Source organism: Melozone crissalis, unplaced genomic scaffold (assembly GCF_028551555.1).
Source record: "Melozone crissalis strain CALT ecotype California unplaced genomic scaffold, PUWL_Pcris_2 ptg000016l_1, whole genome shotgun sequence".
In the NCBI taxonomy this organism is placed as follows: domain Eukaryota; kingdom Metazoa; phylum Chordata; class Aves; order Passeriformes; family Passerellidae; genus Melozone; species Melozone crissalis.
In genome coordinates this window covers 3,701,500-3,719,944 of record NW_026535794.1, presented here as the reverse complement: position 1 = coordinate 3,719,944, position 18,445 = coordinate 3,701,500, and the positions used below count along the sequence as shown (strand labels likewise).

General features: G+C 40.8%; 1 protein-coding gene across 11 annotated transcripts in view; it reads left to right on the top strand.

The window, feature by feature from the left end:
- Positions 1–18,445, top strand: part of ADCYAP1R1 (ADCYAP receptor type I) — a 147,642-nt gene that overhangs the window by 49,365 nt on the left and 79,832 nt on the right. For all 11 annotated transcript variants that reach the window (XM_054274200.1, XM_054274212.1, XM_054274211.1 and 8 more), the window contains one exon: positions 11,633–11,738. In XM_054274200.1, the coding sequence (XP_054130175.1) occupies positions 11,633–11,738 (106 nt within the window). The remainder of the gene's footprint in view (positions 1–11,632; positions 11,739–18,445) is intronic.

The window sequence follows — 18,445 nt, the reverse complement described above, 5'->3', positions numbered from 1 at the left end:
GTTCTTTGCAGTGTGAAAAAAATACTCAAGAATTTTTGGGAGCCTTGAGTCTGCGCCTTTTGCACGGGTCCTGAGGAAAGCAGAGAAGGCCAACAGGGTCCCGGGCTGGATTAAGAGAGAGCAGAGGAAGGAGATACAAGGAAATGTTTATTCTCATCCACTCAGCACTTGAGGGATCAGTTGTACATCATAGAATGACAGAATGGTTTGGGTTGGAGGGGAATTTAAAGATCATCCAGTTCCACCCCCTGTCTTGGACAGGGACACCTTCCACTATCCCAGGTTGCTCCAAGCCCTATCCAACCTGGCCTTGGGCACTGCCAGGGATCCAGGGGCAGCCACAGCTGCTCTGGGCAACTGTGCCAGGGCCTCAGCACCCTCACAGGAGAGAATTTATTTCTAATATCTCATCTAAATCTACTGCTTCTGGAATATTGCATCCAGTTTGAGGATTCTCAATACATAAAATACTGCAGTCAATGGTAGCAAGATCAAAGGAGGGAAATGAGATTTCCTATAAGGAGAGGAAATGTGGCTTTTTGCCAGGTGAGAGGAGAGAAAATTAAGGGCAACCATGGAGCAGCCTTGTGGTATTTGAGGAGAGCATCAGGAGGAAAGAGCCAGGGTTCCCATCATGATGTGTGGCAGGAGAACAACAGAATATTGGTGTAACCTGAAACAAGGGAGGTTTGTATTGGAGAGAATCCTTTTTACTCTGAGAATAAGTGAGCATTGGAGTTAATTCCACCAATGTAGTGCAGTCTTCAAAACTTCTTCAGAGTTTTCCAAAATACAGGCAGAAAAAGCCCAGTTAACCTTATATTGGTTAATTGGTTAATTGCCCCTGCAGCAATGTTTGTCTTTTTTTTTTGTTTAGTTTGGTTTGTTAGCTTAAATTTATTTTTCCCCCATGGAGGAGATTGCATCACCTTTTAAAACTTAAAGTAAAAATTTTCCTTATCCTTAAACTGGATTTCTTGAATGCCTCCTCTAAGAGAGCTGGAGAGAAACTTTTGACCAGGACTTGTAGTGATACCTTTCCACCGAGGCTGTGCAGTCTTCAAAACTTCCTCAGAGCTTTCCAAAATGCAGGTGGGGAAAAGCCCAATTAACCCTATATTGGTTAATTCCAAAATAATTGGAATTAACTATTGCCATTGCTTCCAGTGGGAGGTTGAGCTGGATTCTTCTGGAGGTCCCTTCTAACATGACTTATCCTGTGCTTCCATGGCTCTCCCTGGAAGAGAAAAATTATAGTTGACATCATTGAGAGAAAGCCACCAGAGACAGGGATGGGTGAAGGCAAAGAGTGGGACAGCTTTAAGCTTTAAACATAAAATCTCTAGACCAGGAAGAGAAGGGTAAAGCTCTAGGTTATCTTTTATATCCTATTGATTTTGGGTTGCTCTGGCAGCTGATACAGACTCTGCTTTAAACAGGGGACATTACTGTATTGCCAGTGCTGCCTAAAAAGTGAAAAAGGTGTGCTTTTCCTGAAAATCCTCTGGAGAAAATAGGAGAGGACGAGATGCCTCTCCATCTGTTTCTGATAGAAAATACAGCTGTATTTTACAGGACCCTCTTAAGGATCACCTGGAAACCCCAATTCAGAGTTTATGTGGAAATTTCAGGGTTCAGAGTAACCAGTAGTTCTGCCAAGACAGCAGATTGATCTAACAGAGAAAATCTGGGAGCTGAAAAATCAACATCATTGTAAACCTACAGACTTACCCCTCTGCATCAGCAGTTCCTCAGATTATATGAACAGTGTGTCCCAGATTGCTCAGAAATTAAAGTGATTCTATTTCAGCTCCCTCATTTCAGGTGTTCACCTGAATCTGAACATCTCATCCCAGATTTATGCTGATAGAAATCCTCACTTCACACCCAGGCACGGTGTGTTAAAAAACATAAATCCCACCCTCCAGCTTCCTCCCCAGTCATTTTTATTAATTGATTAATCTGAACTTCTGTGCTAAATCTCAAATGGTTACCTGAGGCTGCAGTAGTAGGACCACACAGGGAAAAAAAAAAAATTCACTATTTTTCCTCCTTTGTCAATCACAAATTCCAGCAATTTACATTTGCATGACTTCCCTGTAACCCCCAGCCAGGAAATCTCTTGCTGTGACAGAGATTTGGCCAAACCCTGGATCCACGCTGGGCTCTTCCCTTGCCAACAGCTCTGCCCTGCCACAGCCTGTGTCAGGAGCTGGAAAGTGTCCTTGGAAGAGATTGTCAGTGATATTTGCATGCCCTGCAGCCCTGATATCCTGCAGTGAGGCCATGCAGCCCAATCTTGCTCCATGCTAAAAGCTCTCAGAGCAGTGAGAATCTTCCCATAGAGCTTTGTAGTGGAGTAGATCCTGATTTGAACATTTAAATTCCCTTTCTTTTTAACAATTTGAAAAATAAGTGGGAATTGCAATGGTATCACCTTTTCAGGCTGACATTGTCCTCTAAGAAATGAAAGAAAGATCCAAACTGTGCTGTTGGGAGTTGTACTTCAGGATTTTATCTTTGGAGAGGAAATTCCCAGGAATTGCTAGAGAAAGCCATTTTTATGCAATATAAAATCAGCAATCAGGAGGGCTATTAAACCCTTAGTTTCATCTCAAGCACATTATGTCTAGCAGGATTTTTAATCACTTTTGCAGTGAAAAGTGATTCATCCTGCCAGTAGAATGCTTTGAGAAGCATCACCTGCTATTAGAGATAGGGTGAAGGGATATGATGGTTTAATCCAAGATGATACTTCCCATGGAAGTCTTCAGCTATTCTGGGAATGCTTCACAATGCTCCAAGAGGGGATTTGCTCCAAGAGCTGATTTCTAAGATAAGGGAGCTTGCAAAAAGATATAGAGAGGCTATTTAAAAGAACATGTGATGACAGGTCAAAGGGAAATGGCTTCAAACTGAAAGGGAGCAGGCTTAGATTGGATATTGAGATGGAATTGTTCCCTGTGAGGGTGGGAAGGCCCTGGCACAGGTGCCCAGAGAAGCTGTGGCTGCCCCTGGATCCCTGGAAGTGTCCAAGACCAGGTTGGACGGGTCTTGGATCACCCCGGGATAATGGAAGGTGTCCCTGCCCTAGACAGTAAAACTGGGAAAATATCTCTAAGGTCCCTTCCAACCCAAACCATCCCATAATTCTATGACACTACAAAAATCCAGTTCAGGCAGACTCAAAAATAGTTTTACCCCTTGTTGTGTAACACCTCTTTTGTCCAGCATTCACTTCAGAAGGCATCCACTGAGAGAAGGGAGCTGTTGATTGTGCTGCTGCTCTTTTCTAACCTGCACTGGGATGGGCATCTCTCCAGGAGTGTCAGAAGGTTCCCAAATCTTAAATTTCCATCAGCCACTTGGAAAGGGATCGATGCCTTTCCCTGGCAGCATGTTCTGCTGCTGGGTATTTTATTTTTTCCCTGCACAGTTTGTTTAAAGTGTGGTGACCAAGCTCTGCTGCAGATTGTACATTTGTGGCTGGGATTGAAGGAGTTCCCGATGGCTTTTCCCTTTCACTCAGTGTGAAGCGTTCTGAAATCACAGGAGTTTGGATACCATTTGCATATTGCTGGCTGAGGTTTATGTACAAAATCACAAATGGGACAGGACAGCCAGGAACGTGCCTTGAGCTGTTTTATTTTCCAGCATCAGTCTCATTCTGTGGTTATAACAATGGGAAGATCCCATCAGCTCACATCCCAGGCAGCAGACCAAGAACTTAATGTTACAACTCACTTAAAAAGTTTTTTGACCAATCACACAAAGCAAAAGCACATTGACAAATGCAAAAGCACATTTGGTCCCATCCCTTCAATTAGTAGCTCTATCCAATCACTAATAACCACACATCCCTTTTGTTAAAACAATGCTTATTTATTTTGAATACAATACCTGCTTGTAAGCCTTAAAACAAAAGTTTTATGCAAGAGTTAAGTTAGGCAAGTTATGCAAGTTTTATGCAAGTTATTAAGTTAAATGCTCAGAGCTCCATTTTTAAGCTTAGAACTTCTTAATATCTCACTAGATAAACTTTTCTGCAGCTTAGGGATTTATTCCAGACAAGCATTAATACACAGACCATTGTTCCATTTGTCTTTGCTTTTCTACTTACATAATTTTTCTGCTGACCAATCTCATGGCTACTTCTTAGCTCCAATCACAGTTCTGCTGTCTCTAAAGCCTATCTTTTATAACTTTCCCAAAACCCTCTGATTTTATAGATTCCCACATTTGCACAGGAAGGCAAAAAACACAATCAAGTGGCAAACCTCAGACATTTCTGGGGACAACAACTTGTTGGGCTGCCAAGTCAGTGTTGTAGAGCCCAGCAATGATGCAAATCAGTTCTGGAAAAATATCCAGATACTCAGAGCTCCTTCCCAAACCCCTCTGTTTTTAACAGAGCCTTTTGCAAGTCTTGGCCCTGGTGTGACCAGTTGAATCATTGCTTGGTGGGAACAGGGACTCAGCAGTGGTGTTTCCATGACAAAGTGAGCCTCTTTTGGCAACGCTCACAGAACAATTTATCATTCTTGAAGCTAACTTTTCAATACTGGAAGTCATAATAGAATTAGTAAAATGTGTGTAATTCAGCTTGAAGTGAGTGATCTCATCTACCTTGTGGATTCAACTCCTCTCTTGCATTATTTTAGGAACAACACTTAGGCAAAAGTTGAATCACACTCTAATTCATCTTTGTGTTGATGTAAAACCATGGCCGTGGAGGATTTAATGAAGATTTGCTGTTGTTGTTGTTTTTGATTCTTATCTGTCCCCTCATTACCCCTCTCATTGTCACAGTGCCGGATATGGCATATCCTGAATGGAGTAGAAATGTTCCCGTTTACTTTAAAAAAAAGGAAAAAGGAAAAAAACCCCAGGATTTTAAACACTTAACACAAAAATGCAAAAAAGGAAGGAACAGCCAGTGGTATTGAATTGCCATATTTGATCTGGCCTTTATAGAAATGCCAAATGAATTCCCATCTCACCATCACATCATTACAAGGACTTCAAAGCAGATTTTCTTATCCTGGAGGTTCTCAGGAGTGCTGGGGACATCTCACTTCTGAGTAAACTCATGTAGAGAAATCAAGATTTATAGCAGTTGTGGATATTCTTACTGAGAACAAAATGAGCAAAATGGTGTTTTGTGAATCACTGAATGCAGACAAAGACCCGGTTGCTGAGAATTTCAGACTTTCTGTGATGACAGAACACTGCATTTGGCCTGAGGCCAGCAGGTCAAATGAGCAAAATGGTGTTTTGTGAATAACTAAATGTAGTCAGAAAGTTCAGGTTTTCTTGGCTGGACTGTTCTGCATGGTTGATGTGTATATAAAATTATATAGACCAAATTTATAATATATAAATATATATGAAAAATATAATTATCTCTACCAAATTTATTCTAAATACATAAGTTGTACCATAACATGATTGTTATTAATTTTACCATAAGTTCAAGGGAACAGCAAAGAGTTAAGTACTGGAATTTGCACAAAGCACATATCAGTTTATATTTGTGGTGGCCACCTTAATAAAAACCACGCAAGGGAAATGAAAGCTCTGAATTTGTTTTACCTCTGCATGTCCTGCCAGCTTCTTGTGCTCTCTCAGAACCAAACAGATATTGAATTTTACTGTCTCTGTATCTAAATGAATATACACATTCTCTAAACTGATGTGAGTCAGAATCTTTCACTTCATTGAGAGTAATAAATTTTTCAAAGACCTGCAAATTTCATGCGCTATCGACTCGGATTCTTGATTTTTCCTACCATGTGTCAAAACACTCTTTAACTGCACATATCACTGATCTCTGCTGGGAAACTGAGACCAGGCTGTCTCTGCTGAGCACAGGAAATTGCAAATGTCCTCGAGGCAGAAGAAATGGGATCACCAGGCCTGGAGTTCAGGCTGGCACTGCCATTGGAATCGGGCTCTGCCTTCACTTGTCAAAGCCTGACTTGGCAAATTAAAGGCTCTGCCACTCCGTGGTCAATGGAGACACATCAGACCCCTGGATCCTTTCAGGAAAATGTGATAACATCAAAACAGACAACATTCAACAGACAAACAATGTGATAACATTCAACAGACAAACGATTTTTGTGGGAAATGGAAAAACAGAAACTTCCACAGACACAGAAGGGTTTGATTTGGGAGAAGCTTAGATTGATGTAAAAATACAGTACACAGACATTGAGCAGGAAAATCATAAACTTATGTTTCTATGGTTGTAAGTAGGAATATGCCTTAAGCAAGTAAAAACTGTATTGATAAGATGGTGAAAGGTTTATAATGTAGTACTGTGGTTGTACAGAGTAAGCTGAGTTTAGAAGTTGTAAAAAAGCTCATATAAGTGTGATAGAAGCCCATTGGATAAAAGTATATGCAGTGCAGTAAAATTAAGTCAAGGTGATGGGTTAGAAAAGCAAATCAAACTTTGTGGCAACTGTCCATTGGGTTATAAAGTTCTATATTGTCTTGTAACAAAGAACTTGTGACTACTCTTGAGCTATAGCTGACTACCTGCTCCTCTAAAATCTCACAGCCTCTGAGACTGATGTCTATCTGAGTAATAAATCAGGTTTTTGGAGTCCCATCCCTTCAATTAAAGTAGCAATAATAATTCCTTTTGTTATGAACAATTCAAGCGCTTTTGATTTTCCCAGATATGGAATTGCTTGTTAGCAGGGATGGCAGGCAGCTCCTGTTCTCTCCTCTGACACTGAGGTTGATGCTTCCTCCTTTGCTTTCTGTTTCAGTTTCCATGTTCCCCAAAATTGATTTTCTAAATCTGTTGATGAAGTGCTACGAAATGGCACAAAGATGGTGATGGGAAGTCACGTCAGAATATTGTGGCAACAGTGAAAGCTGCAGGAAAGCTGCAGGGACAGGAGAACCATGTGGCTCTGATGCTCTCTCTGTCCACACCTGAGCCTCCTAAGCCAGACTTACTGGGATACAGTTGACTAAATTTAATCATTTGACCAAATTTAATCATTCAGTTTAGTCAGAGACCTCTGACTAGATGTGCCAGTCTGCAAGGAGAACAGTAAAGTCTGAGCTTTTAACCTTTGTCTTCCTTTACAATCGATTGAAGTCCTGGCTTTGATACACCTCTAGCAAAGAGGATAACAAGAGAAAAGTAAGGATAAATCACACTCTTTTGGCTTTGCACTGTAGATTGAATTGAAATTTTCATATCAAATGTGCCTGAGAATAAGGGCATGGTGGGTTTCTTAATATTCTAGAGTGGAATGGTTTGGGTTGTAAAGGACATTAGAGCTCATCCAGCTCCACCCCTGTCGTGGCAGGGACACCTTTCACCTTCCCAGGTTGCTCCAAGCCCCATCCAGCCTGGCCTTGGACACTCCCAGGGATTCAGGGATAGCCTGGAATAACCTGGAATAACCTGTTCTGATGTCTCTAGCCTCCATCCTTTAATGGACTTTGGATAAATATTTGCATCTATGTGTGGCATTGAGCATCCACAAATTCAAGCTGAAGAGTTCTGCAAGTTAGCAGGAAGTGTGTGAAGAAATATTTCCTTTTGTTTAGTCACACCCTGCTTGCATAGACAATGCAGTATTATTATTATAATTATTATTGGGACAATATTATTACTAAATGACAGCTTTTCTAATCTGTACCTGGTGAACTGCATAGAAACTTCCACATTTGTGTATTGAGACAACCCCTGGACACTCCTCTCAGACCTGGGCAACTGTGTAGGGTGAACCTGCACCAACAGCACAACTCTGTTTTTCTTGCTATTTCCCTTTTATCTTTTTAAAAATATATTCTAAGTACTTGAATGTCAGACAATGCAATTTTCTCTGTCTTTGGGGATGCTTAGGGGATGATGTAGCAAAAGCCCTTATGTTCTTGGGAGATCCTGGAGATCTGTGACAATTTATCTTTTCCAGGCACCTGGGAGCCCTTAAAACAGAATTGTGTTTGTTTTGAAGACAAACAAATCTAATATGGTTGTGTCTGCTGTGTCCCCCGGGGAAAATAGCTGAAATTTATTACTGGGGTCCTGGAGATGATGAAACTGTGAGGCATTATTAGTTCCTACAAATGGTGAGGAAAGCTTTCCAGGAGAGTTCATCAGGAAACCCTCCCTGTCCTTGAAATAGCAGTGGTGGCTTTTAACATTTACACCAAAAAAAAGTGTGCAGATGGTTCAGAGCATCACCACACAAACAAAAGCACAACACAAGCACCATCAAACTGGATTATTAGAGAATCACTGAGTGGTGTGGGTTAGAAAGGACCTTGCAGATAAATCTCATTCCATCCCCTGCCATGGGCAAGGACACATTACACTATCCCAGGGTGCTCCAAGCTCTGTCCAACCCGGCCTTGGGCACTTCCAGGGATGGCACATCCACAGCTTCTATGGGCACCCTCTGCCAGGGCCTGCCCAACCTCACAGGGAACAATTCCTTCCTAAATATTGATCTGAATTGCCGAGGTCTCTGGTGTTGAGAGGGCCCTGAGGTGTTAGAAAGTCTTTTTTCCCAGCCCCACGACCAAAGAAGAAGTCGAGATTCCGCAGCTGTGGTTCTCAAGGTTGTTTATTTTCTCTTATCTATGACATTCTTTCTCTGACCTTTTGAGATCTGTCCAGCAGGTCAGGTTGTGGCACACTGACCACCCTTGGGGTGGTGTTGGCTTTTTATACTAAAAACTACATGTTCTTTATTTACAATAATTTCCCAATACCTATCCCCTATGTTAGACAGTCTGTCTCTACTCCAAACCAATCCAGGAGTGTCACCATCACAGCAGAAGATGGAGGGCAAGAAGAAGGAGAAGAAGGACAGGACACACACAGATTCCTCCATCTTGCCTCTTGAACCCACATTCTAAATCCCCAAAATTCTAATTTTTCACCCTGTGGCAAATTCACTATCATTCTGCTTAAACTCTTGTGGCTTGTAACTCCTCACACAAAGCTGGTAATTGTTTCCATGGGTTAAAATCAAAGGCACAGGTGTTTGTGACTCCGTGCCAAGGGCTCTGAGCCCCCTGCCGGGGTCTCCAGTCCTCTAGGGCAGCCAGAGGAATGTCCTGGGTTCTGACACTGAATCTTCCCTCTTTTATTTTAAGTCCTTTCCTCTTGTCCTGTCACTATCTGCCTGTGCAGAAATTTCTCTTCCTTATTTTTTATAAGCCCCTTCAGCTGCTGGAAGAGTTTCACCTGCCTTGGGATTTGCTCTCAGGTTTTGTTGGGTGCTGCATCCCTGATCCAAACTGTTCACTCCATTCCCTGGGATGTGCGGAAACAAAGCTGAACTGTGCAGATGGGGCTCCAAAAGAATTCAGGGTAGATTAAATTTGGGGTTGCTGTCCCTGCTTATCAAATAAGGGGAAGCAGATCCCACAAAACTTCCTCTGTGCTTTCCATTGTCAAGAGTGAAGGAAATGGGATGAGAAATAAAATAACAGAATTGCTCCAGTGAACCACAGTTATTATAGTTTTTTTATTAAAAATTCACTTTTATTTTTGTTTTCTATTGGGGATAATACATTTCTTTAATATTGTGATGGGTTTTTGTATTATGAAGGGATGGATGCTTATTGGGGGTTTTTTGGGAGACTTATAACAGTAATTATGAATTTATTTTATAGATATAAGGTAGTTTTTTTAATTTTTGTGAGACTCTGTATGTGAGTCACTAAATTTTAATTGTTTGATTAAAATGTATAAGAAATCATAGTGATTTTTGGTTTTGTGATGTTTGTTTTTGCTTTTACTATACTTGTAATATGAATTGTTTTACTAATGTGTGTTAGAATGTCTGTTAGCTTTGATTGTTCATTGCTGATATGTTTTATCTAAAGGACAAGGTGATGGGAAAAGTTTTTAAAAGGTATTTTTTGGTATATAACTTCTTTATTTATATGTATTGGTAATTCAATAGTATTAAGTAGGGATGGATGGTTGTTGGGGCTTTTTTGAGGGATTTATAATATTAGTTATGAATTTATTTCATAGATATAAGGTAGATTTTTTAAATTTTTGTGAGAATATTTATGTGTGTTACTAAATTTTAATAGTTTGAGAAACCTAGTGATGTTTGTTTTTGTGTTTAGTATACTTGTAATATGAATTGTTTTACTAATGGGTGTTAGAATGTATATTTGCTTTGGTTGTTCATTGCTGATACATTTCATCTAAAGGACATTAGGTATTGGGTTAAAGTAGTTAAAAGGTATTTTTTGGTATATAACTTGTTTATTTCTATTTATTGGTATTATTCTATTTATTGGTAACAATAGTAATAGTTATTGTTGGTTTTGGTTGAATCATTATTGGAGTATTGTAAAAGCTGAAATTATCAGTCTGTATTATAATTTGTTGAGATGACAGATGGAAAAATTGAAATTCTAAGAATTTTATTACTGTCTTTGTTTATAATTAGAAAGTCTTGTTTTTGTTGTGAAGCATTAGTAATTCTTGAGGGAATGTGTTTATGGTAAAAATCTTTTAAAAACTATATTAATTTGGAAGTTGTAATTCTAATTGGGATGGTGTGAATTATAACATCTGTATTGTCTCACCTTCCATATGAGACTGAAAATGGAATAAAAGTTTTTAAGACACCTCTCAGTTGGCCCAGCTTTGGGTCAGAAAAGGGAATAATCCAACAATTCACCTCCACCCAAGGCACTGATTTTCATGGTGCTTTTCACTGGATTTGAACCTCAGCCATGCCCCTATAAAGTGATCTCATGAAATCTTAGGTTTATTCTCCTTTAATTGATATTCCCTGGCCACTGACTGCTGTAGGAATGAAATCCTGTATTGATTTCCAGAAATGGGTCACATCCTTATTTTCTTGCTGCTTTGGGATTGCCTGGATTGTGTTGGCTGCAATGTTCCTCTCATAAACTAATTTTTTTATTCCCTTCTTTTCCCCCCCTTTACTTTTTTCTTGTACTTTGCTGTACTAGACAGGTAAAGATAGAAACCAGAAAAATAGAAAGAAAATATTTGGATCAAGTCAGCCTGATTTATTTGACATTGTATTGTTTTTGACAAAATAATTTGGCTTGAATTCTCTGGAAATAAATAAAAGCAACACTGAGGAATGAACAGAGTGACAGAATATGAGAAACAGGTTTTAATTTGGTTTAGATTCCAGAGAGATTTTAATGGATTGTGCAAAGATTCATAAGAAACTGGTGGAAGATCAAACCAAGATGAAATTTATTCCTAATTCTTTAAATTCTTTTTGTATTTAGAGACACCCTTTTTCAGATATATGTGAAGAAGTAATTCAATAAAATAAAACAAACCTGTTGGAAATCACATTTTGACAGGGATAACAACAAAATATAAAAACCCCAAGTAATTTATGCAAGTTTTAATTACTTAATTAGGCCTTAGACTTGCTAGAAAAAAAAAAAAGGAGTAAAAGTAAAGAAAAAAAAGGGAAAGAAAATGAAGTTTGTGAGAGTTTTTTCTCAACTTTAAATGATATTTTTATTTTTTTCTTTTCTTTCTTTTGTCTTGCAATGGGTTCTTAAAACTTACTGATCACCTCATAAACTATTTCATTTTTGTAACTGCTTTTTTTTTTTCTTATTTTCCCCCATATTTCAGGTTGCAGCAACCCATTCCAACTGCATCATCAAAAAGGAGCAAGAGACTTGTCTGGAGAAGATCCGGAGGGCGACGGCCCTGAACCCTCTCAATGATTCCTCCCCAGGTGAGTCTCAGCCCCTGCACCTTGAGCTGACCATTTAAAGGGATTTTCACCATTTCCTGGGATGCCTGGAGGGTGAGAGGGGTTTCATGGTGAGAGGAGCATCGGTGCTGCAGAACGAGCTTGGGGAAATTAAAACCAAAAATTCAATCAGTGGGGGTGCATAAGAACCATTCCTGGTTGTTATGAGAGGTCGGGAATTTGTTTCTTTGCTTAACGTTATAATATGTCTATAAAAATAATAATTAAAAAATTAAAAAGAAAGGATTGCTGGATGATTTTTGCCTGGATGACAGCAGCTTTGGGGACAGGATGTGACACAGCTCACCACAGCAATAATTCGGCTATCTCTCCCATGATCTGAGGCCCTTTGCAGGGATTATCCTTGTGGTGCCTGTAATCTTGATGAAGGATACTCGTGCTTTTGCTGAGATAAGAAACTGAGGCAGCGAGCAAAGAAATTTATGGTTTAATATCCTGTCCCATTTCCTTCTGGCTGGAACTGTGGCCAGCACCAAGGAGAGAAGGGCAAAGAATGACAAAGAAACTAATTGGAAATCAGGGTCCATTCACTGAGCCCTGTCCAAGCTGCCTCTGCTGTGACTGGAATTGATAAAACCGCAGAGAAAAGCTGATAGAACACGTTGTGTGTGATAAAAGGGGGGAGCTCTGTCTCCCCTTTTCCTTGCAGCACATTTTAGTGCGGAAGCACAGGAGATCAGAATGCAGGTGTCTTGTGTTATCACTGTCCTCTAAAGCTGACCATAAAATTCAGGAATTTTAGGTGCTGGGAGCATTTCCATCAGAGAGGAGGGTTTCCATCAGGGAGGGTCCTGCTATTCATCCCATGCATAAATTCATTTCTGTGCTGCTGCCCAGCTCTGGGCAGAGGAACTGTGGGGTGTGGTGGAAATGAGGAAAGCGCAGTGGACCTCAGGCATCCATCCCACCCCCAGGGATGTGGTTTTGAGACCCTCTTTGTGCTTTACAGGAAAGCTTCCCAATTTTTCCCTGCTCCAGAAGTGGCATGAGCCAAGGAAAAAAGAGGAAAAAGGGGAAAACAGGGGGGAAAAGGGGAAAAAAGGGGAAAAAAGGGGAAAAAAGGGGAAAAAAGGGGAAAAAAGGGGAAAAAAGCCTTTTTCTTGCCTCCTACCCCCAGAATGGTGCCAGAGGCTGATCATGAGACCTTTTCCTTATTGTTTGGATTCAGGAACTCATAGAACTCCCCAGGTGAGAGGAGACCATTTCACCAGGCAGTTTTTATTCCTTTATCACCCGAATCCAGAATAACCCTGACAGCTGGGCACTGTTCACACTGAGCTCCTCCTCCTGCCTGCTCCCAATGGAAAGGACACAGCTCAGAGAAGGAGGAAGCCCAGAGCCACTGGGAAAGGCTTTTGCATCTCGATGTGATGGAATTGCGTCACCCACTCAGGCAGGAAGGGACCGGATCCTCTCAGGCTCCCACTCTGAGCAGAGCCCAGCTGCTCCCTGTTCTGCTCCCCCAGTATCTGCAGGCTGAATCACTGGGAAGATTTTCCCAGGCTCATTGAGCATCTTTGAGTTGTTCCCCACATCCTGTGGCAATGACTTCCACTAAGCTGACGTGGCTTAGAGTAGAAAAAAATCCCATATCCCCTCTAAGAGATTAATTTTCCAGCGAAGGATTCTGGTGTATTTCTTGTTTGAAAGCCCTTTCATTCCATGGATCCGGCTTGCTGGCCTTTTTCTCTGCATATTAATTAAATTTTTTTAGATTTTTTGTTGATATGTTTTAAATTTGTTTCATTTCACCTCTGGGACTGCAGCATTTCACTCTAAATCCTGACCTCCAGACTCATCTTTCTTTATTTCATGATGCTTATTTCAAGCCAGATCCTGCCACCCTCATTCTCAACAAATCTTGATCTCCTAAGTTAAAAAATATCAAAAAAATTCTATCACCTCCTTACTGGTTGAATTTGTAGATGTTTCACCACAAAACTCCCTGAAGATGAAGTAATTCTCCAGAAATTAAGCAGTCATAAGTGCAGGCTGTTGATTCCTCTGGAATTTCTCCTGCTGCACACAAATGATTTTCTATTTGGGAAAAATGAAAATTGCCCCATGTAATTTTCTTATATTCACCACTAAGACTTACTAATGATAACAGTTAATGAAGAAATGTTATCAGCTTGTTTCTTTCATAGAAAGATAGGGAATAGCTCCCTTGCTTGTCAGAAATAGCTGAAAGAAGGGAGAAATCCCTCCTGACTGATGAACAAAATTCTGCTTATTCAAAGGAGAAACACACAATTACCTCTTTGACTATTCCTGCCTGAAAATTCCCATAGAAAAATTCAAAATATAACATTTTTGTGAATTTATTTCTCCTCAGTGGGGCTGCAAGGTCTGAAATGGGATCATGAACTTTTAGGAAGTCTGTAGGGGGTTGTGAACAGTGTCAAGTTACTGGGACTTAAAAGAAAAATCCACCTTTTATGACAGGTGACACAAAAAGGGTCAGGTACAGAAAGTGGGTTTGGGGCATGAGCAGTCTCTATATTCTGTATTTCTGCAGTATCTAGAATAATATTATAAAATATTAGGGTTCCTGAATCCTTCTCCAAGGTTCCCACATGGTGCACAATGGTAAATCTCTGCTCTTTAGGGCCCTTGTTTTCTGTGCTAGTTTGAGAAGCCCCATCTTGGGTGGCAAGAGAGGAACAACAACTCCTGGTTCCTCCATTTTTCAAGAATTCAGCTCTGCTGCCTTTGCTTTACCCCCTTGCTGTGTTCAGTGAACACAAACATCGACCAAATGGGGTTTCTGATGTTTCCTCCTTTCTCTCCCACTCCACCTCTCATGCCCAGATGTTCTGCTCATTATTTCTTTATTCTTCACAGCAGTATTCTCTCCTTCTGCTGCTGGGCCATGCCTTTAATGCTTCAGAGGCAATGATTGCCTTGAGATTTTCTGTTTGGTTTATTTTTTTTCATTAGTTTTATGATGGATTTTTCCTCTTAAATGCTTTAAATTCTTCAGGAAACTTTATATGAGAAGAAATAGGGGGCATGTGCTGACCCTGTGTGTCCATTCCTGTTCAGTCATCGCTAACAGCCTGAATGGAAAAGAGAATTTGAAGGAAATGAAATCTCAGCAGGACCCAGAATCTGACTCCCTTGCTCTGGAGGAGGAATTAAACTGATAAAGGGGAGTAATGAAAGCCAAAGGCAGACAAGAGAGGAAGGAGAGCAGTGATTACTTCATACTCAACTTCCCCGGGCAGTGGTGCCAGGCTATTTCTTACATCAGTGTTTCCAATTTCCTTTGTTTGAGTTTTCATCCCTACTGTGGAGCTGCCCCTGTTTGTGCTGGACCCTCTTCTAGCTCTCACCAGCCCTCCAGGTATTTTCTGCCAGATCAGAACTGATAAATCTCACTGCTGATCCACATGCATCCTTTTTTTTTTAATTTCTATTTCTCCCATCCAGACTCTTCTGACCTGTTCCCAACCCTGGGGCTAGGAAAGACTGACACAGGAGTTACTCAGATGTTAATGACAGTTTCCTGGGTTAGGTGCATTTGGCAGGGGATTTATCTAATTTGATGTTGATACCTGCAATTGCATCTGCACTAGCAATGAGCAAGTCACCTCAGTTCCTCAGTTTGTAGCTCTGGATGTCTACCAAGCAGAGCCTGAGACATCATTTATTTCATCCTCAACGTAGATTAGATTATGCCTATTTTTCTTCTCTGGACACATGGAATAAAAGGTGACCATGTGAGCTCTAAATAATCACATTTAGGTGTCTATATTTGGTAAGAAATATCTCACCTTTAGCTTCTGTCTTTGTTATATTGACTAGATAATGCTGGAGGTTCTGGATTATCCCCAAAAATCTCAATGGGATTTAGGATGGAATTCTTTCCATCTCAATGAATTGTGATGGGAAGAACCCTGCTGATGAAATGGAGGACCATAGATTGGCCATGAAATATTTTTTCCAGCCTGTTCCCTGTCTTGCTCTCCACTGTTGGAAGCAAATATTGCAAACTTGTCCCTTGAGTGTGATGGGAAAATTCCCTGGGTGATTTGCAGATTTGTGTTTAAAATTTAGTGTGTAAAGTGCATGAAATCCACCAACCTGGAAAGAGCCAAAGTGAAAAAAGTGAACTCAGCACAAGAATTTGAATAGAAGTGATGAGGCCTCCTTGGTGATTATGTGGTTCACGACATGGAACCAAATATTGCAAACTTGTCCCTTGAGTGTGGCTCCCTCTCAAATGGTGGGAGAGTTCCTTGAGTGATTTGCAGATTTGTGTTTAAAATTTAGTGTTCAAAGTGCCTGAAATTCGCTAACCTGGAACAAGCCAAGGTGTGCCAAAAGTGAATTCAGAACAAGAATTTGAATAGAAGTGATGAGGCCTCCTTCGTGATTACGTGTTCACGACTCACTGTCAAATCAATCTAACTTCAGAACTCCATCATCTCTTGTTTTCCTCCTGCCCTTCCTCTGAAAAATGTAGAGAGGAAGCAACATTCCCAGGCATGTCTAGGAATTGAAAGGAAATAAGGATTTGAAGGGATGTGATGATTCCTGCAAGGAATCACATTGAGTTCTTGTTAAAAGTTACCCTGTAAATCAACAGGAAAGAAACTGGTGAGGGCACCAGGGGGTAGGAGATGGTAATTAGGAGGCAGCGTGGTGATGCAAGGAGAGATTTTGAATTATGTTTCCATCACGCAAAGATGATGGAGCAGGTTTTTTTTTTCCAGTTTCACATTTTTTATTGAGTGTCTCATCAGCCTCCCATTCTCTCAGAGCCTTTGAATTATCTGCTGTTATTTCCCCTGGCACCACTGGGAAGACATTACTTCACTGTGTCTCCCTCACTGAAGCAGCTGTGCCCAAGAACAACAGGACTAGGATGGAACCCAAGCTGATGAATTCCTAGAGCTGGAAGGGCATAGATAAGAAAATGTCTCCACAACCTGAAAGTTTTCTCTGTGGCTCCTTTTAAGGTAGAATACAGACCTAGATAGCTTTGATCTCTATGGATACATCTCTCCTTGGTCAAAGATGCTTTTTTTGGGCACTGATGGATTTATCCATGTGACACTGCATAAACTGTCTTCTACTAAATTCATATTAGAGCTGGTAGGGACAAAGAGGAATTTCAAGGGAGAAGCCAGGGGCATGTGATGACAGACACGGGTTCTGTGCTTATTTCTGGTATCCATTCTGTAGAGTCCTTGTCTGAACAAGTCTCCTGTGCACCCTTTGGGACCCAAGCTGTGATCAAACTTTGCTTTTTCTCAGGCAAATGCAAGGAAAAGCGCTTCACTTATCTCTGTGTTCCAAGCATTGATTCATTCTTTAACTCTTTGCTGAATTTATCTGACTTCATCATCATGCTTTTTAGATGTTTTTGGGAAAGGGGGAATGGTTTAAAGTGAAAAAGGAGAGATTTAGATTAAATATTAGGTGGAAATTCTTCTGGGCCCTGGCACAGGTGCCCAGAGAATTTGTGGCTGCCCATATATCCCTGGAAGTATCCAAGGCCAGGTTGGATGAGGATTTGAAAAGTTTGGGATAGTGGAAGGTGTCCCCATGACAGGAGGTGGGAACTGGATGAATTTAAGGTCCCTTCCAACCCAAACCATTCTAAGATTCTGTAAGTTTGTTCATCTAATAGAGTGGATGAATTCATGTCGCCTCAAAATGGGTTTATTAGGTAGAGAGATCTTTATCAGTGCTAGATGCTGAAACTGCATTTATAGTCAAGAGGTCAAAATCAGAACTTGGAACTCCCTGACACAAATACTTACAGAACTTACACTTGCCCTATTTTTGCATCCATCTTCTGCTGAGAAGGTTGTATGATAAATGCCCATTTTTCTGCTTCGCCCATTAACACAATCATTGTGGAGGTCTGAAGTTGGGTTGAGTGCATTCTGTTGGTGATGATGACCAAAATCTTCATTTTCCAGGCACAAACCAAGGTGCTGGCTCCATAAAGAATCTTTTCCTCAAATGGAGCAGCTGAAGCTGAAATGGCTGATGCTGACCTACTGTGAATTCAGTCACATCAGTGAGGCTGAAAGCCTGGAAGGGCATTGCCATTGGGAAAGTTCAGGATAAGCTGAGCAAGGGGACAGAAAGGTGTCCCAGTCAAACTTCCCTGGAATAATTTAAGGAAAGGTTTTTTTGGTAGACATGGGTGCAGACAGGATGAACCTCAAGTGGATGAACCACCAGATTTCTTGGAAAAGCCTCCAGGATGTTTCTTACTCATACCTCTTTAATACACAGACAGGCTGTATTTACCTAGATGCTCTTCCTGGGGAGGCCAACGGTACAAAAATAGTTTTTCTGGTGGAGAATTCCTGGAAAGAGGGATTCAAATACCATCCACATTGCACCCTAGACATTATATTAATGGCAGATGAGGAGGGATATTCCTTTGTAACTCTCATGGTGCTGGGAGGAGAAATAGAGAAATACAGCTTTTTCTTCCAGGCCCAGCTGGATTGCCACTAGACTGGGAATCTCTGGAGCATCCTCAGTCAGGGATCACGGTGTGGTTGGAATTGTGTCGTTGGAGCCCTGGATACTGAGAATTTCAGATTTCTGCACTGCCAGGCACTGACCCCCAAGAGAACACTGTATTGACCTGAGGCCCTGAAGAAGCTTCCAAAATGGAATGATAGAACTGGGATTGTGGG